The sequence below is a fragment of the Ascaphus truei genome, chromosome 1, assembly GCF_040206685.1.
Source record: "Ascaphus truei isolate aAscTru1 chromosome 1, aAscTru1.hap1, whole genome shotgun sequence".
Taxonomy (NCBI): Eukaryota; Metazoa; Chordata; class Amphibia; order Anura; family Ascaphidae; genus Ascaphus; species Ascaphus truei.
This window is the reverse complement of record NC_134483.1, coordinates 390,037,882-390,063,193: the sequence shown is the minus strand read 5'-3', so window position 1 is coordinate 390,063,193 and position 25,312 is coordinate 390,037,882. Positions and strand designations below refer to the sequence as shown.

The window sequence follows — 25,312 nt, the reverse complement described above, 5'->3', positions numbered from 1 at the left end:
ATTTTTCCAAAGTCTCTCCTATATCCATATATTAATTATTAGAATATCTAGTTATATTTGTATCAACAGGTTTAGGGAGACATTATACAAAAAATAACTTTTGTGTTTATTAATTAATCTATTCTTTCAAGTTTTTTAGTGCTATTGTGTTTTTGTTTAATATTTTGTTATGTATTTAATTCAGGATTTATTTTGTAGCGATTGATTGTTTAAAAAAAATGACAAATATGCTTTTAAATTTCATTATGGACATGGTATGGTGCAATGAGTTAGAAGATTGTTTTTCTCAAACATGGGTTGTCATATGTTTTGACAATTGCACCATCTTCTGTCTATTTGTGTGTTTTCTTCTGTTTCAAACATGACCACAATCAACCTGTTCTGTGCTGCACTTCCCCACCTGCAATTTAGATTCAGAGGAGGTAACTGACTTACCAGGGGCGGGGTGTTCTTTCCTTTTTGGTTTTGAGTGCTGATAAGTCACAGAGAGGGAGGTATTGTGGGTATTTATGTATCTTACCTGTTAGTGTGCTGTAGTCTTTGATAAACGCGTAAGAGTTCTCTCTTGCTACTTTTAATGTGTCATTAAACTTACTTTTTGTACCAAGAAGACAGCAGTCCGGTTTCCATTCTTCCTTTCAAGGCAGCTGCACCGCCTCTCACACTCCAATTCTACGTTGACTTAATTTGGTAGGAGCACGCCGACAGCACCCGGAATTCGACGGTGTACCGAGTGAGTAATAATTTCATTCATTTATATACACACCCGTTTTGCTTTCGCAACTATTGGCAATCAAGTTCCAAGTTCACCACTGCATGTTCATCTAAGATCCCGTGATAACAACGCTGTCAAAAATGGCAAATTCAAAATCGTGGCGATTTTTTCTATCGGAGTTTACTGCATGAGGCCCATAGTATTGCTTTGTCTATCCATATTTTACAACATCAGGATTGATACAAAAAGTAAATTTTTTAACAAAAGTGAGTTTTGTTCCCTTATTTTTCTACTCTAAGGCCTCGGGCATGGTCAGCGCGTGAGGCGCGCTGGTACTTACCAGTGAGCCCCTACAGCCGCAATGAGAGCGGCTTTAGTAGGGGCTCGCCTACGCTTCCGCAAGCGCGCGGAAGCGTAGGTCTTAGGTAAATTTTAAATTCAAGCGCTTGCCGGAGCGCAGGGCCGGTCAACGTGAGCGGTTCGCCCAATGAGGGCGAACCAGCTCCGTGACGTCACTGGCCCGCCCGCCGACACGCCCCTGACACGCCCCCGAACGGCGCGCTGTCTAAGGCCAGGGAAAGCACCCACTTTCCCTGAGCCTCAGCGTGCCTCTGCACGCCAGCAGGAACCTTGGCTGAGGCCTAACTCAGATGATGTTCTTTCCAGAGATGATGTACTGTAAAATATAGAAGAAGTAGGGATTGACTCCCAAAGAACGATGCTACAAAAAAATTATTTGACAAAGTCCTATCTCTAGGACAAAATGCGTCAGAGCTATTTTTTGTCATGTGTATGACCTTTTGTGCACAATAAATTTGTCATTTTTCTACAATTGCGCTTAATGTTTCCTTAAACACTCACGGGACGGCTGTGAACCGCCAATACAGCATTTTCTTTCTGTACTGTAAAATAGCATGCAAACTTTCAACCACCTTGAATGAAAGAACATACGTATGTTTATAATTTTATTATCATTATGAGGCAGTTTAAGAAAAAATATGCATTCAAAAAACTGCAATAGAAACTTCCACCAAATTAAATCAAGTTACATTTGTTTTTCTCAGATATCTGAAATCTGCATTTTATTTTAATTCTGCTGATGGAAGAATGTCTGTATATCTATATAGAGGACATATGTAAAATAGTAAATGTAAGGAAATAAAATCATAATTCCATGAATGTAGGTATGGAAACACTTCACAGAGTTGTAGATCATAAGGACGTTCAGTTGTTTCCATCTTTATACAGCGTTCAGCTTTTTAATGAACATCGTAGAGAGCTGCTCGAAAGCCAACACGACTGTGTCATTCTCATCTTCACACAATTCCTTCAATGAAACACTAAAAAAAAAGATGAAAGATAAGTTAGCAAAGGAACATATTAATGTAGACCTAAAACCTAAGTTAATGAAGGGGTTAACACCTCCCAGTAGGTCTAACCACCCAGCCTGGGGCAACAAACCCCTTCACCCACCCCCTCTTCCCCCAACAAACCAGGTACTTCAGTTTACCCCTTCATTGCCTTAGGCACGTTCTATAGTGCCGTGCGCGCGGATTTTTAGTTGGCTGACATTAGTCAGCCTTTCAATATGAGGGCCGCGCGCACGCACGGCAGGGAGAGGGGAGCCGACAGACAGCGGCGAAGATGAAGAAATCCATCTTTTCATAGGCGTATCATAGGCGTATACTAGGTGTGTCTTGGGCGTTGCTTTGATTAGAGGCGTGATTTAGGGGCAGGACATATTAGTGGCGTGACTTTTGAGACGTGTCTTCTTCAATTCAAGCAATTGTCTAAATACATAGCTTATTCATTGTCTGTTATCAAAAGAGACCTTGAGTCTTGCAACTATATTACACTATTTTGCTTCTTGCAGAGAACCATTCTATTATATTCTACTAAAACACCAGGAAATTGACATCACAAAAGTATCTAGTAATATCCTGACCAGGAAGAAAGGAAATGTAATTTAGCAGAGAAACTGAGTGCATTTATGAATTATATTTCAGCAAAAGGCTGACTACAGAATCTTAACCAGTTATGACCAGACAAAATGGAAGCTTAACATGAGTGCACATTCTGGGCCTGACATATTGGTCCTAACAGGGCTAATACATAAGTTTTTTTTCCCCTTAACTCATAATTTCCAAGATCACCTTTAATGACTTTCCCCTGCACCTTTGTTAAAAAGAGCCAGAGCTACTAAGCAGTTCAAATGGGCAGCAAGGTGTTTTGTGGTTTAGCACCACTTACAAAACTATGCCCTTGTTTTCTAAGTGGGAGAGCAGGTTCAATTCCTAAGGAGGTAATTACTGTATCATTCCTTATCTTCCACCCAACATAACAAATCTTGTTAGCATGCAAAGTTAAGGGAGAGAGCACAGAGACATTTGTTTTTAATTACAGAACATTGGAGCAAAACTTTTCTGGTAGCATTTACCACACTATTATTTATAACCTGATAGAAAAAAATGATACTGCTTTTAACCCTAAATTTTGAGGGATAGAGGGATAAACAATCACGGGCATAGAACCCATACAAGTGTCCTGTCATAGAAGCCCTGATAGACTTGCAGGCTGTGACAGGTTAATCCTGGGGCTTTGACGTCCCTCAAACTCCTCTCTGATTTATAGGAGAGGCAGTGTCATAGTGGTTGTGTGTAGCCAATCGTGGTACAGACACTATGCCTGCCCCTCCTTGGTGTCAGGGAGGAGTGCCAAAGAGAGTAGTCAGTTCTGGTCTGGAGGTTGGAGAGACTGGAAGGGCTGTGAGTCTCTCCCATCAGGGATGAGGGTGCCCCCCAGCCCCTTAGGGGGCTGGGACACCATCTAAATTCTACCTAGGCCTCATCACTATCAGAGGTCCTGCACCATCCAGAGTCTGAAGACCTTTCTATATCCAGTGTGTAGCTGAAATTTTGGGCCAATAAAAGATTATTCTTTTTTTTGCATATTTTTGGTGTGCCTATCCCTTTGGTATTTTTGTAAAGTACAGTATCTTATAGGTACTCTGATAGTAGCACCCACTCCAGCAGTCTGGTTTATATCAGTTAAGTGATATATATATGAATATATATATACGCAATCCCATTTTTTATACTGCGAATCTAGGCCTCAGACCCACTTTCACTAAAGCAAGGGAGCGCAAACATTTGGAGCTGCGCCCCCCTGCCTGCTCCCCCTCGCTCTCGCGCCCCCTTTACCTTGTTTGGCGATGTCACATGATGTGACGTCATGTGACCCCGTTGCCATGGAGACGGATGTGTGATGTCACTCCACGACACCGCGACGTCATTTGATGCCGCGTTCTCCCAGCAACAATTCAGAATCCTGGTAATTGAGTTGCAGAGGCCTCACGCGATCTCCCCGCATTTAATTTAAGTGCCTCGGGAAAGAGCGCAGGGCCTCTGCAAATGCCCGCGCACCCCAAAAAAATCCCACGCCCCCCAATTTGCGCACCGCTGCACTAAGGGGTGCTAAATGTTACTATACCTTAGCTCTCGGAGTTAAGGTGTGTTAACTTAGCACCCTTTAGTGAAGCTAGGCTTCAGTGGTTTTACCTTTACAATTATAATAGAAAACACTATACCTTATAGCTGCAACGGCAAGAACAAAATCCTTTAACAGCATGTAGGCATCCCCTTCATGAATGCTGCAACAAGAAATATTGAATAGCAATCAGTAAAGGGTATGTTTGCATGTGTTTGCCTCTGTATCATGTTACCAATTAAGACAAAATTTACACTTCGGTTATCAAGCTTGGGAAAAATATCTAATGCGCTTTTTTAGTGGTTTTAAACCTCCTCAGATCTGGATCGATGAAGCAGGGAAGGTGACCAGTGGAGTGCCTCAGGAATCTGTACTGGGTGCTCTTTAATATCTTTATCATGACATGCTTTTTTTTTTGAAGAAACACCTCATGCTTTATACTCAAGGAGGGATAAACAAAAAGATTAATGATTTAGGTAGATTAGAGGAATGATCAAGAGTGTGGCAACTACCATTTAATAGCAAGAATTGCTGATACTTAGGCCACAAAAACTCAATGGCCGATTACAGAATTAATACATACAGTAAATAATAATGTCAACCACTATAGCGGAAAGGGACCTGAGATTCATTATTTCAACTGACTTCAACGTAGACAAGACATATACTATAGCAGAGCAATGGGGAAAGTCAGCAGACTGATGGATTGTATAGAGAGAACGGTATAAGCAGAAGAAAGGGAAGAGCTATTAATGCCACTTTATAGATCATTGGTTAAGTGTCAGCTACAGAAAAGTACCATGTTAATTTCTGGAGACCCTATCTCCTGGAGGAAATAAATAAATTAGAGTATACAGTACAAAGACTGGTTACTAAAATGGTGCAAGGGTTTCAACAAGAGGGAACCATGTTCTCTGGAGCTAGAGGGTGGCCGGTTCAGGGGAAATGTGGGGAAGTATTTACGTATACGGTACATAGCAAAGAGGTGGTGCAAATGTAGAATAGGGCCCCAGAGGTGGAAGAGGATAATACATTAACGGATTTTAAAAAAAGCTTTAAATATGCATAAGGCTCTTCTGAATATGAAATAAAATCAAGTGTCAAATATGGTATGATCATTTACCATAGATAACAACATACTGTAGGAAGACTTGTTGGGCAATAACAAAAAAAATTCAAGAAATTGATCGCGATAACGATATCTATCACACTAAATATTTGATTTTTTTAAAGTCTGAAAATGTTATAGTAAATCTAATTAAAAAGTATTTTCAAAAGAAAACCTTTTTCTTTAGATGTAATAGAACAAAAGGCCCTTAATTTCCAATCCCTTTCCATGTCTGCCCTTCACCTTTCCTGACCAACACTGCTCCCATCACCCTAAAATCATCCTCCATCCATCCCTAATCCCATTACTCTCACCTTTAGATACTCCATCCATTTAAAAACACATTTCATTTAAGAAATGTAAAAATATATAGAAAACAGATTTTTTTGGACACTTCTTAAGAATTAAAAATCTGTTTTTATTCATTTTTAATATGGGTTTGAGTCCCAGGGGGAAGGTGGGGATAGAGGCTTAAATACTCCAGGGGGAGGATGGGGAAGGAGAGGTGAGGTGACCCAGGGGGAAGGTTGGGATGGAGGGGTTAAGGGTCAAACATTTGAGAGCACAGTAGATGTTGCCCCCCATCAGATGGCATAACAGAAAGAATGCCAAGGTTTAATTGAGCTCAGATGAGTATGTGAAACTTCTGCTAGAAGAATCAAACTGCATTTGAGCATGAAATATTATATATGTACTTACCAGTTATCTCGTGTAATTGCATCCATAGAACCATGTTTGAAAAAATCCAGCACATAAGCATTGAGTAATATTCTTCTTCCACAATCATCTTCTTTCTCCAGATGTAGAATAGGAATTGCGTTGGTATTAATGTAGGATGTTTGCATCAAAAGCTGTAGAAATACATGACATCTTACTATGGAAATATTTGATATCTTGCTTATGGAATGATATAATTTATCAGCAATTCAGAAAGATATGAAGAGTTTCATGGCACCAGGTACAGGGGCCAGGGGCGCCAACAGGGAGGGACAGAAGGCACTGGCGTCCCGGGCCCCGTGACTCAGGGGAGCCCGGCCGCCCGGGCCCCAGCACGGCTGTGCCCATCTGAACAAAAAAAAATCCAGCCTTCCAGTCGCCCCTGGCAACAGTACCCGCTGACGATACCTACAATTCCCCTGCCGGAAACCCCCCCCCCCCCTTTTTTTTTTTTGGCTAGCAGCCAGACTGAGCTGTGAAGCCACCATTTCTTCTGTCCAGCACAGAGCAGGTAAGCAATGTCCCATGTCCTCCCATGCCTCTCCCCTGGTCACCTCTGGCCCCCCACTGGTCTCCTCTGGCCCCCGGGCCCCACTGGTCTCTTCTCTGGCCCCCAGGCCCTACTGTTCTCTTCTCTGCCCCCCCCCACTGGTCTCTTCTCTGCCCCCCCCCACTGGTCTCTTCTCTGGCCTCCCCACGGCCTCCAGTGGTCCCCCCACGGCCTCCCCTGGTCCTCCCACGGCATTCCTTCATCCCCCCCACGGCCTCCCCTGGTCCCCTCACGGCCTCCAGTGGTCTCCACATGGCCTCCAGTGGTCCCCACATGGCCTCCAGTGGTCCCCCCCACGGCCTCCCCTGGTACCTCCACGGCCTCTCCTGGTCCCCTCATGGCCTTCAGTGGTCCTCCAGTGGTCCCCCCACGGCCTCCAGTGGTCCCCCCACAGCCTCCAGTGGTCCCTCCCATGGCCTTCCCTGGTCCCCCCACGGCCTCCCCTGGTCCCCCCATGGCCTCCCCTAGTCCCCTGGTTTCCCCACGGCCTCCTGGTCCCCCCACGGCCTCCCCTTGTCTCCTTGTCCCCCCACGCCCTCCTCTTGTCCCCCCACGCCCTCCCCTGGTCCCCCACGCTCTCCCCTGGTCCCCCCACGGCCTCCCCTGGGCCTCATCTGCACCCCCCCATGTCTCCCCTGGTCTCCCCCCTGTCTTCAGTCAGTCACCTACCCACCCACCCTGTCTCCCACTCTCTGTCACCCGTCTCTCTGTGTCCCTCTCTCTGTCACCCTGTGTCCCTCTCTCTGTCACCCTGTCTCCCTCTCTGTCACCCTCTCTCCCTCTCTTTGTCACCCTCTCTCCCTATCTGTCACCCTCTCTCCCTGTCTGTCACCCTCTCTCCCTGTCTGTCACCCTCTCTCCCTATCTGTCACGCTCTCTCCCTATCTGTCACCCTCTCTCTGCCACCCTCTCCCTCTCTCTGTCACCCTCTCTCTGTCACCCTCTCTCTGTCTCCCTCTCTCTGTCTCCCTCTCTCTGTCTCCCTACAGTATCTCTGTCTCCCTATCTCTGTCTCCCTCTCTCCCTGTCTCCCTGTCTCCCTGTCTCCCCTGGTCTCCCCCCTGTCTTCAGTCAGTCACCTACCCACCCATCCTGTCTCCCTATCTCTGTCACCCTGTCTCTCTGTCTCCCTCTCTCTGTCACCCTCTCTCCCTATCTGTCTCCCTCTCTCTGTCACCGTCTCTCCCTCTCTTTGTCACCCTCTCTCCCTATCTGTCACCCTCTCCCTGTCTGTCACCCTCTCTCCCTATCTGTCACCCTCTCTCCCTATCTGTCACACTCTCTCCCTATCTGTCACACTCTCTCCCTCTCTCTGTCACCCTCTCTCCCTCTCTCTGTCACACTCTCTCCCTCTCTCCCTCTCTCTGTCACCCTCTCTCTGTCACCCTGTCTCCCTCTCTCCGTCACCCTCTCTCCCTATCTGTCACCCTCTCTCCCTCTCTCTGCCCCCCTCTCTCTCTCTCTCTCTCTCTCTGTCACCCTCCCTCCCTCTCTCTGTCACCCTCTCTCTGCCCCCCCTCTCTCCCTCTCTCTGTCACCCTCTCTCCCTCTCTCTGTCACCCCCTCTCCCTCTCTCTGTCACCCTGTCTCCCTCACCCTATCTCTCTGTCACCCTCTCTCTGTCTCCCTCTCTGTCTCCCTCTCTGTCTCCCTCTCTCTGTCTCCCTCTCTCCCTGTCTCCCTCTCTCCCTGTCTACCTCTCTCCCTGTCTCCCTGTCTCCCTCTCTCTCTGTCTCCCTCTCTCTGTCTCACACTCTGGATATGGATATCTTATTTACCTTATATATCGTAACTCTGCTATACCTACACCAAAAAAACCTATACTGCTTTCTTCCAGATCTGACTCTCAAGCTTCACATGGGAGACAGCGGAATCCCCCCTAACCCAGAAGACAGATAGGGAACACCTCCCCTCCAGTATATATCATGAGGGTACCTGGACATTGAGGGACTGCAGATCAGGTAAGATCCCAGGTGGGATGCTGCCTTTGAAAAATGTGCATCGGGGGCATCCAGACACTGGTTAAGGGGTTCAGGAAATTAGTCATTCACATCTGGGTTTTTTTCTAGATTAGTGAGTTCACACACACACACACACACACACACACACACACACACACACACACACACACACACACACACACACACACACACACACACACACACACACACACACACACACACACACACACGCAGAGGTCTCGGCGCGCTTGCACAGGGTGTCCGACCTGCAGGAGTGAGATGAGTGGCGTCCAACGTGTGACGGAGGAGGAGCGCCATAGCGAGCATGCACCCACCACCCCACTCCCCCGGCGCCAGCCTCCTGCCCCGGCCCCAGTCAATAAGGTAAGCTGTTATCTTCTTGTAGTGAAGTGTTTGCCAAATGCTATTCATTATCTTATTGATGTGTGGGATTGGACCTTTATATGTATTGTGGGGGTATAATAAACAGATTGCATTATAATGTTTTTTTCTGTATTACAATAAGAAGAAAACAGTTAAGTAAAAGTTGCACGCTAAAAAAAGAAAATTCATGGTAGGTGCGCTATGGGTTGTGGGGGGGAGGGCTGCTCCTTTCATTTGTCCTGGGCTCCATGATTTCTGTTGGCGGCCCTGCCTGGGGCCTATTCTAGTAGCTTTGATAACTTTGCTGCCATCTCGAACAATTTGGCATGTTTCCACTGAACAGTTTGTCATTTGTGTTATCACGATATTCAGAAAGAATCATGTAGGAAAATGCCAATACTGTTCGGGACAGCAGCGATGGTATCTCAGCCTCTCTCAAAGTTATCCCCCGTGTGATCTGGCCGCAGTCTGTAAGAGCTGCACAAAGAGTGCTGCATCTCCCTGCACAGCTCTCACGGGCGATCGCAGTGTTTTTATTTATATTGTAATAACAGTGTACAGGCATACCCCGCATTAACGTATGTAATGGGTCCAAAGCATGTATGTAAAGCGAAAATGTACTTAAAGTGAAGCACTACCTTTTTTCCACTTATCGATGCTTCGGTATAGATAGGGAGCCGGTATTGCTGTTCAGGATGTGCTGACAGATACATGCGCGAGCAACCGGTTGCCTATTGGGCGAGTGGAATCAGCACGTCACTACTACGGCGGTCTGTTGGACAGAATAAGTGTCCGTACTCGCGAAGCGAGCGTTCGGACACAGTGGTATGGTGCTATTGAAAATATGTCCTTACTCTCGAGTGGACTTAAAGTGAGTGTCCTTAAACCGGGGTAAGCCTGTACTGTAGCAGGGGGTCTCCGGGGCTGAAGCACATTAATTTCAGGTCTGGGGACCCCCTGCTTCCCGAGTTACAGGCCCCGGTATAAGGTACCGGTATCTCCTATGCATTTAAATGTCCCGGTTACGTGACGCGGTAGATTTAAATATTGCAGGGGGATACTGGCACTCCATTCCGGGGCCTGTAACTCAGGAAGCAGGGGGTCCCCGGGGCTGAATTCAATGCTGTTCAGCTCCGGAGAGCCCCTGCTCATGTACAGTACACGAGTATTAAAATGTAAATAAAAACAGCTACATTACCTTAGCGGCTAGCCACTAAGTCAATGAAAGGTTAAACCTGAGTACCCGCTTTGTTGGGGGTACAGTGGTGGATGAAAGGGGTAGTTGCCCCAGGGTGGGTGGTTAGGCTTGCTGGAGGAGTTACCCCCTTCACTACCATAGCAGTGGTAACCGCTATGGTAATGAAGTGGTTAACCACTCCCGCTACCCACCCGAGAGGCCTAACCACCCACCTTTGTGGAAACTATCCCCTTTACACAATCCCTAAATCCAGTACAAAAAATACACAATAAAAAAAAACAAGCACCAAAAATACACCACAATAAAAAAAAGCACCAAAAATGCATAACAATTAAATAAAACAAGCATTTGCCAAAAAAATGCATTGCTCGTCACTGTATTTATCTATAGCCTGAAAGGAGCATAGATAAACATTTTGGCAGTCAATGGGCAACCTAAAAAAAAAAAAAAAAAAAAATCAATGAGAAAAAGTACAATCAATATTTTTTTTACTTTTGACGTCTTCACCCTCTGATTCCAAGTCCAACAGCAACAGAAGAAACATTTTGACACTCGACGCAATGCTCCTCAACAGCCGGTAAGTTCTTCTTCTATCTTCTTTATCTTCATCTGTATATTGTAATCCAATGGGGCGGATGTTGTCCCGTTGGTGTCTTAGGCTCAAATGAGACGGGACAGGCCTTATTTAAGGCCTGTGACATCATATTTGAGTGTCAAATGGGACACCCCCAATCTGATTGACTGGTGTACCATGTGACAAGGTTATTTTTTTAAAGGATGTGACGTCATCTTAAAGGAAGGAATGTCACATCCTTAAACAAAATGGCTGCCATCAAATGGTACTACAACTAATCGGATTATGAGACATACTATGTGAGGCATCACATGGCACACCCCCAAACCGATTGGTGGAACTATAATTTGACAGCTTCAATTAAAAAAAAAAGGATGTGACATCACTTTAAAGGGATGATGTCACATCCTTTTTAAAAATGGCTGCTTGGTACTTCAACTAATCAGATTGTGAGATATACCACATGGTACACCCCCAATCCGATTTGTTGAAGTACCATATGATGGCAGCCATTTTTGAAAGGATGTGACACCATCCCTTTAAAGTGATGTCATATCCTTTTTTTAAAAATGGAAGTGGTCACAACGTACTACAACCAATTTGATTGGGGTGTACCATGTGATGCCTCACATGGTATATCTCACAATCCGATTAGTTGTAGTACCATGTGATGGCAGACATTTTTTTTTTTTCAAATATTTTATTGGATAAGTAAAGAATAAACAACATCACATACTGTAATAGTGTTATGGCAAGGTACACTTACACTTTCAGGAAAATAAACCAAAGATTAAAAGAGAAAATATCGACTTTAACTTTGAAATCCTATATCGAACTATCAACTTCACTTAAGGGACTTATCCCCTTTTAGTCAGAGTCAGAAACAATCTAAACCCAACCAGTCGGTGTCACATTCGCCAGTCGAAAAGAGAGAAAAAGATAGAGAAAGATAGATCAAAGAGGGGGAAGAAGGGGGGGAACATAAATGGTAGATTTATAAATGAGTGGATCCCCACTCATACCTGACAGCCAAGGCCCACATCTCGGTATGTTCGGTCTAGGGCAATCAATTATCCAGGTATGGGGAGATCGTTTTTTTCAGAATTTGTCCTTTTATTATTATATCTATTACCTTATGAAAAGGTACTACTCTATTTTTCCATCTTAACTATTTTTCTGTAAGTTGAGGACTCTGTAACAGTCTATCTAATATAATCAGTTTTAGGTTGGACCCGGATGCTGTCCCAGCGATGAGTCCCATATCTTGTAGAATTCATCTGTTGTTTATTTCATAGAGGCCGTCAATTTCTCCATCAGCATTACCTCATTGATCCTATTCACAACAATTTTTCTAGAGGGGGGAGCCACTTTCTTCCATGAGGCTGCTGTCAAGATAAATGAGATCAACCTCTTCCTTGGGCGGTCGATATCCTCCACTGGCTTAGCTAGCAAAAATGTCAGTGGGCCGACAGGAATGCTTAAGTCCATTGTTTCTTTGATAAGACATTGGATAGTTATCGAACATTTCTGTAATTTCTGACACGTCCACCAAATGTGAACCATATCACCTCTTTGCCCGCATCCTCTCCAACATAGATCCGATACCAGAGGGTAGATTTGCCTCAATCGGGCAGGGGTAAGATACCAATAAAATAGTATTTTATATATATTTTCTTTGATTGTGATGCATATGGAAGTGTTTGCTGCAAACGCCTATATATATTCCCAATCCTCTCTATCAATTTCAATATTCAAATCAGTTGCCCATTTCAGGCCGGTAAATCTATCGCTGCTTCCGTACCAGCATAAATTTTGGTAATCAGTCCTTGTTGGCTGAAATTTTTCCTGCATAATTTTTCAAAACTAGTGAGAGGAGGGAATTCTAATTTTGGATAAATTGTTGTAAGAAATGTCTAATCTGGAGGTATTTAAACGTATTTAAATTTGGAGCATCAAATTTGGTCTGTTCCTGGAAACTCAGTAACCTCCCATCGCTCAGTAGATCGGCAATCGCTCCTATTCCCTTTATTTTAAACTGACCAAATTGTTTATAGTTGCAACCCGGTGGGAATTTGGGGTTTTCAAAGAGCGGGGTGAGCTGTGAGATATTGGATGAAAGTTTGAATTTACTCTTGGATTTTGTCCAAATCTCCCATGTATGCCTCATTGCACCCAGCTCAAACTTTTTCATCTGCAGAGAAGGAGTTTTCGCGTATTGGGTTTCTATGGCTAACCAACAGTTTTAAATTGGGTCAGCATTCCACACCACAATATGTCGTAATTGGGCAGCCTGGTAATATTTTGGTAACACCCATTCCCTCCCCCCTCATAACATCATAACCGATATAGCTGTTCTAGGTCTCTTCCCTTGCCAAATAAAATGGAACATTTTATTTTGGAGGTTTTTCAGTTCAAGTCCGGGGACACGGACAGGGAGCGTCTAAAAGTAAGTGATATCCTTCCCATCTTGCCAAATCCTTTTTAATATTATTAAATAAAGGAGGGTAGTTACTCTCATATAGCGTATGATAGTTCCTGGACACATTGACACCCAAGTATTTGATAAACGAGGAACTCCACCTATAATTAAAATTTTATTTGAGTAATTTTCCCGAAGTCTGATAATATTTTATGGAGATTAGGTAAGGAGGTCTGGGCGTTAGTCGGAGTCAAAATAATATCATCATCAAATAATGATATTTTATAATTTGTCATCCCAATTACTACTCCTTGTATATTTATATCTTCTCTAATTTTAGCTGGTAGAGTTTCAAACGTCAAAGCAAAAAGGAGTAGGGACAATGGGCATCCTTGTCTCGTACCATTTTTAATTCTAATTGGATCCAAATTATTCCCTGGTAATTTGACCATAGCAGTCGGGTTTTGATAAAGTACTCGGACTCCCTCTAAAAAAAGAGTCTTTAAATCCACATTTCTGCAGTGTTTTATCTAGAAAAACCCAATCTATTCGATCAAACGCCTTCTCTGCGTATAAACTTAACAAAAGTTCCTTGGTTCCGGTAATATGGACATGATCAACTATATTTATAATTTTCCGGGTATTATCCGATGCTTGCCTCCGGGACACAAACCCAACTTGATCAATATGTATCAATCAAGGCAAAATAGGGTTCAATCTGTTCGCCAAAATTTTACTGTATAATTTCAAATCATTGTTCAATAAGGAGATCGGTCGGTAGCTACCACATTGCATAGGAGCTCTTCCTTCTTTATGTATTATGGCAAGGTTAGCTACCGACATAGTAGATTGAATTGGATTTCCATCTATAAAAAAGTTAAACATATCCAACAAGTAAGGAGAGAGTATAGGTAAGAATCTCTTATAGTAGATATTGGTGAAACCATCAGAGCCTGGGGCTTTAGATATCTTTAACGTTTTGACCGCCTCCTTTATTTCATTTTGGGTAATCTTTGCATTCAGTATTTTAGATTCTTTATCAGACAATTTTGATAGATTACAATTGTCTATATAGTTTGTGATTGCCTCTGAGTGTGAGGCCTGTGTTATACCTTTATGAGGGTTCAAATGATATACATTTGTATAAAAGGTAGTAAATACTTGTGCAATTTTTTTATCCTTATAAATTATACCACCATTCCTATTCTTAATAGCCGTTATTTGTGATCTCATCCGCACTCCTCTTAGTTTGTTGGCTAAAAGTTTATCCGCCCTTTATTGCCCTTATCAAAAAATCGCTGGCTGGACAATTTCAGTGCCTTTTCCACATCTTCCATCTTCCAGCTGTATCTGCCTTAGTTCTAATACTGTATGTTAGAGGTTAGGGCTTTATATAGTTTTTTTTGACGGATTAGCCTTATGAGATTGTTCTAACTTCACAATTTTATCAGTTAATTCTTTGTAGGTTTTCAATTTAGCCTTTTTTCTGTGCGATGCTATAGATATAAAATTACCTCTGATCGCAGCCTTATGGGCTTCACATAAACCCTTGGGGATGAGACTGAGCCTTTATTTATAGTAAAATATTCTTTAAGGGCTCGTTGAATTTCGTCCTCTATTTCGGCATGATGTAGCAGTGAATCATTTAATCTCCAATGGAATTAACTGGGTTTTATAAATGGGAGGGTTAAGGTCAAGTCAATTGGTGCGTGATCTGACCAAGTGATGGGTCCAATATTCATTTTTAACGAAGCCTGTAGGAGATTTTTAGTTATTAAAAAATAGTCTATTCATGAATAAGTTTGGTAGGGAGGGGAGAAAAACGTGTAATCCCTCTGGCCCTGATGTTGAGTCCTCCAGACATCCACTAACCAAAAAGCCATAAGTATATCCCTAAATTGTGTCCCCATCTTCTAAGAGTGCAACGTGTAGGTCTGGCCCAGATTGGATGACCTACCCACCTCAGGATTTGCCACCATATTCAAGTACCCGCCTATAATCATAGAGGACAAGAAATTTGGTTCAATTGTTTCCAATACCGAATTCAGAAAATCTATCTGATTCTCATTTGGCGAGTACAGATTGACCAAAGCAACTGCCAAACCGGAGACCGAACCATAGATCACAAGAAATCTACCCTCTGGATCAGTGACCGTTTTTTCTACATTGAAAGTAGTTCCCTGTCGGAACAAAATCGCCACCCCTCGTTTCTTACTGCTGAATGAGAAATAAAATGCCAATGGGAAAGCATCCGTAAGGATCTTTCAAAAGTAGTCCATGGGAGGGGGGCAGAGGGGAGGAGTGGAAAGGGATGGGGTGGGGGAGGGAAGGGGGAGGGCGGGGGAGGGAAGGGACGGGATGGGAGAGGGGAGGGAAGGGGAGAAGGGGGGAAGGGTGGAGAGGAGGGACGGGGAGGGAAGGACCCAGGAGGGAGGGGAAAATGGGGGGAAGGGACGGGGGGCGATTTTCCTGGGACGTTCGTAAACATTGCATAGAAATACACGTTCAAAACATTACTACTTCAGTGTAAACTAAACACTTAAAATTCAGGGTGGGTAAAGGAGGAGGGGCGTGGGAGGGGGCGGGGGGAAGAGGGGAGGGGAGAAGGGGGGGAAAAGGGGAGGGGAGGGAGGAGGGAGAGGGGGAAGGAGAGGAGTGGAGGGGAAGGGGGGAAAAAAGTGGGGGGAAGAAGGTAAGGGGAGAGTGGGGGAAGAAGGGAAGGGGAGAGGGGGGGAAGAAGGGAAGGGGAGAGGGGGGGGAAGAAGGGAAGGAGGAGGGGGAAAGAGGGGAGGGGGGAATGGAGATCAGGGGGAGCCTCAGAGGGAAGGAATGAGCAACATTTTGTAAATTTTCCAACAGTTAAACATCATTTTCTTAAAACATAACAATAGATTAAACATTCAAATAATTTCAGCTTTAACTTAACCAACATAATTATCATACGCCAAGAGCTGGAACTTGGTTTAATGTTTATAGGTGTTAAACTTCCTATCTCTCTCCTTAGAAAGACAAGGCTTTTGGTCCTCTGATTTAGAGCAGCCCGCTCCCATATATATAATTTGTAAAACAATATTGGAGGTTTATCACGAGAAGACCTCACATATAAGAGCCAGACCGGTATAGCCCACGCACATCCTTAGTCAAGTTGTATATAGGAACGGAATATGTCCATTACAGACAAATTATCCGGGAAAAGGAGGGGGGTGGGGAGGGGAGGGAGAACTGGATGGGAAGCGGGAAAAAAAGGGTGGGGGGGGGGAGAAGAGAGTGGGGAAAAGGGGATAGAGGGGAAAAAAAGGGGGGGCATGTCTATATATAACTATGCAACAGAATAAAGTATTATCTAATCAACAACAACAACTAGTGATCATTAGTGGTGGCTCTGATGTTTGGGCGTAATCGTGGGACTCTCCAGCCGGAGAACAATATCTACAATTGATTGTTTCACCCCGTACCCATAACAGCTCTACTAACCGTTCATTTTAACCGCCCTATTTGTCCGATGTTACTGGTAGGTCAAGTCGGGGATGTCTCCTCTGATCGATCATCCTCGAGATGTTGCTGGACCCGCGGGGACCACATATCCCAACCAAACCCCCCCACCCCCAATAACCCCAACCCCTGCACAGACAGAAAAACGGTGAGAAAACTTCTTATCTCTTTTTCCTCCCGGTCACCGTATTGATCCTTCTCTTCAGGAGCAGCCACAGGACACCAGCTTCCGAGGGTTCTTATAACGCGGCGATCCTCCATCAAGAGAGCCAGGTATGTAGAGGCAAAACCCCACAGCTTCCACCCTCCAGAGCAGGGCCAGATGTACTCCAGTGGTCGGCATAGTACAGTGACCACACGAAAATCGTGACATAGGTTATCAGCTGGAGTTTTAGTCTCTCTGTGTGCTTTGTCCGTCAAGTCTCTCTGAAGCTCTTGTAGGACCACCTCTGTGATCCGGTCTTTGTCGTCATGGTGGTTCACAATTCTCAATGTGTGGGGGAGTCAGGCCTAGCACGCGGACAAACTGGTTACGGATCGTAAAATATTTCTCATTCCTGTTTACTGTGAGCCTAAACGGGAACCCCCATCTATATTTCACCCTGTTTTCTCGGAGCAGTAGAGTCAAGGGCATAAACTCACATCGTCGGTTTACCGTTACCTTGGACAAGTCGTTGAAGACCTGTAGAGGTTCGTCTTCAAAATGGATGAACTCTCCCTGCAGGCTCCAATGATTTTTACTTTGGACTTGTAGCTGTGGAGCCGGACGAGCACGTCTCTTCTGTGCTTAGGGTCATCTGAATAAGGACCCAGTGCACGATGTGCATAATCTATCTCTAGGTTTTCTTCTTCTATGTCCTCACATATTGTTGTGAAGAGCTTTAGAAGATACAGCCGGAGGGCATCAGGGAGAACCGCCTCTGGGACATTACAAATTCTTACATTTTGTCTCCAGTCCCGGTTCTCCTGATCCCCCAGCCCATCCTTTAGATAATTGATTTCCTCACCCAGATGGATGATCTCTTTATCCGCTGCTGTCTGCTGCTGTAGCGCCTCATCCAGCTTCGCCTTGAGCTCCGTTGTTCTTTGGGAAAGGCCGCTGATCTCTTCCTTGAGGTTCGCGACCACCGCTTTTAGATCAAGCTGTAATGAGTGATGTAATTTCCCATGCATTGAGGCCAATAACTCCTCCATGTAAGCCCCTCTCTGCAGCGGGACCCTCGATCAGCCAATCTCGGTCATTGCCTGTGGTTACTAGGCCGCGTGTACCCGCGTCATCTTGGTGGCCGAAGGCTGTGCCCGATCCACGCTGTGTTGGGGAAAAAAACATCGTACAGACGAGCCAACGAGTATTCTAAAACTTGCCTTAAACTAGCCAGTTTACATGCTGGGTACATGCTGGGTACATTCCAGTGACATTTCTGCAGAGGCTACTGGCCCATCAGATTAACACAGCAGGGGTTCCTGGCATGTACCTGGGTCTTGTTGGTGATTGCCCCAGGTTTGTTTTAGAATACTCGTCGGCACTACAGTATACCCTTGGGTAATAAGTATAAAAGAAATAAGTCAAAACTAATGTGGCTAAATAAACAGGTAGGGGAGGAAATGGAAAAGAAGAGGCAGACATTTAGATTCTTTAAGTCAGAAGGGACAGAGGCATCATATCAGAACTATAAGGAATGTAACAAAAATTTCAAAAGGGCAATCAAATTAGCAAAAATGGATAATGAAAAAAAGATTGCAATAGAAAGAAAGATCAACCCTAAAAAGTTCTTTAAGTACCTTAATAACAAGAAAATTAGAAAATAAAATATAGGACCCTTTCAGTGTGAGATAGGGATGCAGATTATTGGAGATAAGGAAAAAGCTGAGGTATTAAACAAATTATTTGCCTCTGTGTTTACCAGGGAAGAATCAATTTCAATAGTAGTGCCAGAGGAGGAAGCCACAAACTCTATATTAACTGAGGAAGAAATTCATATAGTAGGCGGCTTGATAAAATTAAAGTAAATAAGGCACATGGCCTGATGGCATACATCCAAGAGTTCTTAAGGAGTTCAGTTATAGCCAAACCATTACATTAAATATTCAAGGACTCCATTTCCACAGGCATGAAGCAGATATGGTGCCTATATTTAAAAAGGGAGCTAGATCACAACCGGGGAATTACAGACCTGTAAGCCTGACTCCATAATGGGGAAGCTACTTGAAGGTTTAATATGGGACAATACTCAGGAAAACCTAATGGAAAACACAATTATTAGTAATAGTCAGCATCGATTTATGAAGGACAGATCATGCCAAACTAACCTTATTTGTTTCTTTGAGGAGGTAAGTAGGAATTCAAACCACGGTAATGCAGTTGATGTGGTCTACTTAGATTTTGCAAAGGCTTTTAATACGGTTCCTCACAAGAGGTTGGTGCACAAAATAAAGTAAATTGGTCTCAGTAAAAATATATGCACCTGGATTGAAAAGTGGTAGAAGGATAGACAACAGAGTGTTGTCATAAATGGAACTTTTTCAGGTTGGCTAAAGTTGTGATTTGAGTACCTCAGGGATCGGTACTGGAAACATTGGCAGGTAAATGGCAGATGAGGTTTAATACAGATAAATGTAAGGTTATGCATTTGGGAAGTAAGAATAAACAAGCGACTTACGCTAATAAAAATATTGACAGATTTACTATAAATCATTCTTCCTGTTATTAAACAGGTTATTAAGAATTTATATTAGCGTTAGGGACCCCTGATATGTGGTCTGCCTTGGCGTTGGCTCAGGGGCTTACAACAATTTTGGCCAAAAATGTCAAACTAAAAGACCATTTACTTATTAGATATTTATCCATATATATTTAGGCACTGTACCGTGTATGAGTCTCACTAGATGTGCTAAAAACTGAGCTTTGTCTGTGTTTTATGTTATGTCTCTGGTTTTAATATACCATATAAGTAAACATGGGAAGGATGTTGATCCAGGAAGTAATCCGATTGCCAATTCTTGGAGTCGGGAAGGACTTTATTTTTCCCCTTATGAGATATCATTGGATGATATGTCACTAGGGTTTTTGTTTGCCTTCTTCTGGATTAATATAATGTAAGTACGGATATAGGATAATGTATCTGTCATCTTAATTTAGCATACTGTAGGTTGAACTTGATGGATGCATGTCTTTTTTCAGCCTCATCTACTATGTAAGAACTTACCAGCTATTGAGGAGCATTGCGGCAAGTGTCAAGATGTTCCTACTGTTGCTCCTGGACTCGGAATAGAAGGGTGAAGACGTCAAAAGTAAGAAAAACATTGATTGTATTTTGTAGATTTTTGTATTTTTTTTTTAGATTGCCTATTGACTGTGAATGCATTTATCTATGCCCCTTTCGGCTATAGATAAATACAGTGACATGCAATGCATTTTTTGGTGCTTTTTAAAAATGTTATTGTTATGTATTTTTGGTGCTTGTTTTTTTTATTGTTGTGTATTTTTGGTGCTTGTTTTTTTATTTTTTTAGGACTGCCAAAGTGGCAAATCATGGCTATATTATATGCTCATGTGTGCCACTATGCCAATCAATTTGTTGAGGGTGGGGGTAGTTGCCCCGGGGAGGGTGGTTTGGTGTCCCGGGTGGGTAACGGGGAAGGCGGCTTAACCCCTTAATTACTATAGCAGTTACTAACCGCTAAGATGATTAAGGGTTTAGTGGCCACTAATTTGTTTTTAATTATGTTGCTTGCATGGAGGATGGGGAGGAAGACGAGGATGGCCTTCATCCTGGTAGGGGTAAGTGCAACTTTAATTTAATTTATGCTGGCTGGATAATGTTTTAATTTTAATGGGCAAATTAGCTATTATCCAGATGTGGATAATAGTAATTTTGCCATTACTGTACTGTATGTGTTGGGGGTGGGGGGGTGTTGGGGGTAGAGGGGGTACCCATTCATTGCTATTGGGGTTATCTTTGCTCCAATTGAGGGCATAGGTAACCACACTGGCAATCAGTGGGTGTATTAGCTGGTATTGGGTTTTAATGTTTATTGGGAGTAGCGGGGTGGGTGAAGGTGGTATTTGGCCTGTGGTGGCTGTTTATGCCTACTGGGTGGGTAGCAGAAGGGTTTAAGCCCTTTATTACCTTAGCGGTAGGCATAAACACCCACCATGGGCCAAATACCACCTTCACCCACCTCCGCTACCCCCAATAAACAGGGTGCTGGTGTTTAACCCCTTCATTATCTTAGAAGCTAGCCGCCAAGGTAATGAAGCTGCCTGTAAAGGTATTTTTATTGCATTGGATTGAAGCCGGGGGTCTCCGTAGCTGCTGTTAGTGCATATCAGCGCCGTAGACTCCCAGGTTAAATCCAATGCAATAAAAATGTAAAAAAAAAATTCTAAGTCCTACTAACATTTCCTACACCCCCTTGGGTTGGCGAGATGAAATGTACGAGGAGCTCGCTAGTTCAGAGCTCATTGATTTTAGAAAAAATGAGAGTTGGAGCTCTTAGTCAGCTCCCGCTCGGTGTATTTGAGCAGGAGCGCTACCGCTCGGGAAGATGCACTTTCTGAACAAGTGTGGCAGGTCATCAGAGCTTTCTGAATAGCAAACTTGCAAAATTGTTCGGGAAGTGCTCAAAATCCTCTGAGTTAGTTATCGGAGTTTATAGAATAGGCCCCACAGAGTTTAGTGCCTGGTTTGTTGAGAAGCAATAAAATCAGACTCCATTAAGTTTGGAAGGAAGCAGTTATCTGCAGTAGCAAATTGCGGCCTAGAGGTGACCAGATATCAAAGAAGAGGGGCTAAGAGGAAATGTAAATTCACATATTTGTAAAAGTCACCTTCTTTCTGCCTCTTTTAGAGCCTGGGAACTGTGGGGAAGATAGTGATGGGAGGTTGGGCATAATTTCTATTGGGGCCTAGCAATCATGGGTCAAGGTGTAAATGGGAAAAAAAACGGCTCCAAAATAAAAGCCTTACCGGCTCCCAGGGGCAGATAGGACAGACATCCTCCAAAATACAGTATAAGTAGCTGGCTTTAAGTATAATGTTTACTAAACCTGCAAATAGCAATTATGTGATTAACACAAAGTAGTTTTGTTTTAGCTTCAGCAACTGAACTGTTTGCATTTAAGGACATTAATGAAATATTCAAAATATTCCTCAAATCCAGTATCTAGATACTTACACTATTAACATTTGCCCCCTTAAGTAACTTGTGATCTGTATTTCCAGACAGGCATGCGAAAGGGGAGATAGCAGTTCTTCCTTCAGTGCAGTTCATCAGATGATTGACCAATTCCGAATCCTTACATTCTTTACCTGAGAAGTCTGATCAGAAACATTGTATCACAAATAAATCACCGAAATATTAAGAAAACAGAATAGCATTCAAATAATTTATAAAACACCATCAATTTAAATACACAAACACAGAAAGGTAATATACACTTATTTACGTATTTATTTAAATTGTCTACATATAATGGGTGCAATGAAGCATATGGACAGAGATTACACAAAATGGTTAATATTGGTGGCTGAATTCACAAAAACTCCCCCAGTAGGGGGACATCAGGATATAGAAAAATCCTTGTGGAATGGAACTGAGGTTCCCAAAGCACATTGGGCAGCTGTGTGTGATCCCCCTCCATCCCTGTGGGGACGTCATTCAGCACGGTGCAACTCCAGGGAACCCGGAAGTACAGGATGTCCACATGGTGGAGGAGAGACACACACGGTGTATTTCAGAAGCAAAATAATCACATTGCTTTGGTTTTATAGAGATTTCACATTTTGTTTCAATTCTAAAAGAAGAAATGAAAGGACCATTTGTACATGGGATGACAATTGTTTGAGTTTGGATATGTCCTCATTATGAAACACATATCCCACGTCCATGTTATCATCCAAGATGGTTTTCTTTTCTTTAGATTTTCCACCAACTTCGAGCTTTGTCAGCTACATTGAGTAAATAAGGACATTGTTGAAAAAAATGAAAAAAATGGTTTCATTACATCCATACACTTATTTATTTATATAATAACGGCCTATTTCTTATTATTATAAAAATATGTTATCTATAATACCATTGTATCTATCTTACTTACTGATGTGTGACAGTGGAAGTTGGTATTCTTGTTCCATATTTGCCAACTTGGAAACTGTAAGAAGACAGTGTCCAAACATTATTGCTGTTTTCTTGTTGTGGTCTTCAAGGGCAATAGCAAAATTATGTGGAAGGTTGTCAAGGAAAACCTGTTCCATTAAAGTAAAAAAAATATATATAGATATTTAGGTCAAAACACAAGCCATTATTTATTATTCAGTGATGCTGCCCTGCCTTTATTGGAGAAGATTTGAGTTGCATTTATGTGAACGGTACATTTCTTTTTAATTATTTTTGCCAGATTTGAAGCTGGGAAACTTGTGCTTAATCACACGCACACTTACTGTACGCAATTACATACACCCACACACACTCACTGAAGCACATATATTTAGCCATTTGCACATTTACTCAACTCACATAGGGGCCTATTCACTAAACTTCGATAAGTTCAGTGCATTGCCTAGTGGGTTTGCATTTTCTTACTGCACTATAAAAAATGTGTGTCAAAACGGTATTCACTAAGAAAAAACACAATTGTGTTACAGTTCTGTAAAAACAATTCCCCCAATACTTGTAGCACTACTTGTGCTTGCTTAAACTGCAGCCTGGGAGAGCTGCACAGAGTGAGCAACATCTCTGTGCACAGCTCTTACAGGCGATCGCACAGTTTTATTGTTAATTTTAATAAGAGTGTTGAATCATGGGGTCTCCTGAGCTGAGCTGCATTAATTTCAGCCTCTGGGACCTCTCGCTTCCCGAGTTACAGGCCCCGGTATTGGGTGTGGGCATCTCCTGTGCGTTTAAATGTCCAGGTCACGTGACGCGGGAGAGTTAAACAATGCAGGGAAATCCCGACACCCAATAATGGGGCCTGTAACTCGAGAAGCAGGACTCTCCAAGGCTGAAATTAATGCGGTTCAGCTCAGCTCGGATCGCCTGTGAGAGCTGTTGGTAGACATGTATTTTTTTTTTTTTTTTTAGGTTTTCCATTCATTGTCATTTTGGCTATCCATGCCCATATTGTGGGCATGATTTACCACAGTCACAATCAATTGGTTTATTATCCAATGCTTATTTTATTTAAATTTCATGTGTTTTATTTTGTGGCTTTCTTTTTTTAGGTTGTCCATTCATTGCCATTGTGGTAATCCATGCCCATATTGTGGGCATGGTTTACCATTGTGACAATCAATGGGTAGAGGCGTTGGGGGTAGTTGCCCTGGGGAGGGTGGTTAGGCCTCTGGGTTGGTTGCAGGGGAAGGGGATTAACTCCTTAATTATTACAGCAGTTACTAACCGCTAAGGTAATTAAGGGGTTAGAGGCCAGAAGTTCGTTTTTTTATTTTAATGTTGCTGCCCGCGGAGGAAGACGAGGCTGGCTTTCATCCTGGCAGGGGTAAGTACACTTTTAATTTACTTTATGTTGGCTGGGTAATGTTTTATTTTTAATGGGCAAATGGGCTATTATCCTATGCAGAAAAAATAAAAGAAATGCCTTGATATGCAAATCACGATTCCGATCTCAACACCCTTTGGGTTGCGAGAAACGAATGTTAGATTTTATACTACAATTTGCATATCAGCCCTCGTAATAGGGCCTATAACTTGGGAAGTAGGGGGTCCCGGGACCTGAAATCAATGCGTTTCAGCTTCGGAGACCCCCTGCTTCAATACTGTAAAATTAAAATTAGATAAACCTCCCGCAATCGCCTATTAGAGACGCGCAGGTAGAGTGACTGATTCAGTCTTTCTCTTAAGGCGCGTCTCTTACAGACAGGTAGAACCTGGTAGGATTCACACAGCAGGGACCTCCGCTGTGTTAATCAGATGGACCATTACTCTGGTTGCGGTCCACCTCACGAGATATTGAGGCATGTTGCAGTTTTCACCTCAAGAAATGTTGAATTTGGTGGCTGCATCTGAAGCTCGTTAAAAAGCCGTTTTAGTGCAATATTGCCATGTTATCGAAGCTTTGTGAATAGGTATACATGCAATATCGCTCTAAAAGGGCACTTAACCTGCTTTAATGCACTTATCAAAGTTTAGTGAATAGGCCACATAGACTCAGATATACTAAACTGTCAAATCAGTGCAAATACCTTCAGGTTACTTAAAATAGTTACAAACACACAGATACCTAGCAAGCTCTCAGAAACCCCCCAAAATTACCACAAAATATATATGTATATAAGTTTCAAAAGGAGTGCTACTGGGCGTGGCTAATTGTATAAAACAAGAAACAAAGAAGTCCAGAGCAACATCCAATGTGACAAAAATACACAGTGAAATACCTATATAAAACTCTTGAAAATGGGTAATTTAGTTAACCCTTTGCCCAAAGCGTATAAGCCTGCGAGCCACTTTCAAGGCATGATCATAATATCGCAGGTCCTAACATTAACTGTGGCTCGCAGGCTTAGACGCTTTGGCCATAGGGTTAACTAAATGACCCTTTTACAAGAGATATATAGGTATTTCACTGTGTATTTTGGTCACATTGGATGTTGCTCTGGACTTCTTTGTTTCTTACTTAAAATAGTAACATACTTAATTTTTCCCTGAGTTTAATTCAAATCCCAATTATATGCAAAAATAACGACCATTGT

General features: G+C 43.0%; 1 protein-coding gene across 8 annotated transcripts in view; it reads right to left on the bottom strand.

The window, feature by feature from the left end:
- Positions 1–1,680: 1,680 nt before the first annotated feature.
- The window catches only part of LOC142501655 (putative ATP-dependent RNA helicase DDX60), a 362,879-nt gene continuing 339,247 nt past the window's right edge, over positions 1,681–25,312 (bottom strand). For 6 of the 8 annotated variants that reach the window (XM_075611796.1, XM_075611833.1, XM_075611823.1 and 3 more), the window contains 6 exons: positions 22,705–22,852; positions 21,783–21,925; positions 9,560–9,652; positions 6,009–6,160; positions 4,302–4,364; positions 1,681–2,055 (listed from right to left, as the gene is read on the bottom strand). In XM_075611796.1, the coding sequence (XP_075467911.1) occupies positions 1,956–2,055; positions 4,302–4,364; positions 6,009–6,160; positions 9,560–9,652; positions 21,783–21,925; positions 22,705–22,852 (699 nt within the window). In that variant the 3' untranslated portion in view covers positions 1,681–1,955. The remainder of the gene's footprint in view (positions 2,056–4,301; positions 4,365–6,008; positions 6,161–9,559; positions 9,653–21,782; positions 21,926–22,704; positions 22,853–25,312) is intronic. The other 2 variants (XM_075611815.1, XM_075611843.1) reach the window with 1 other exon arrangement.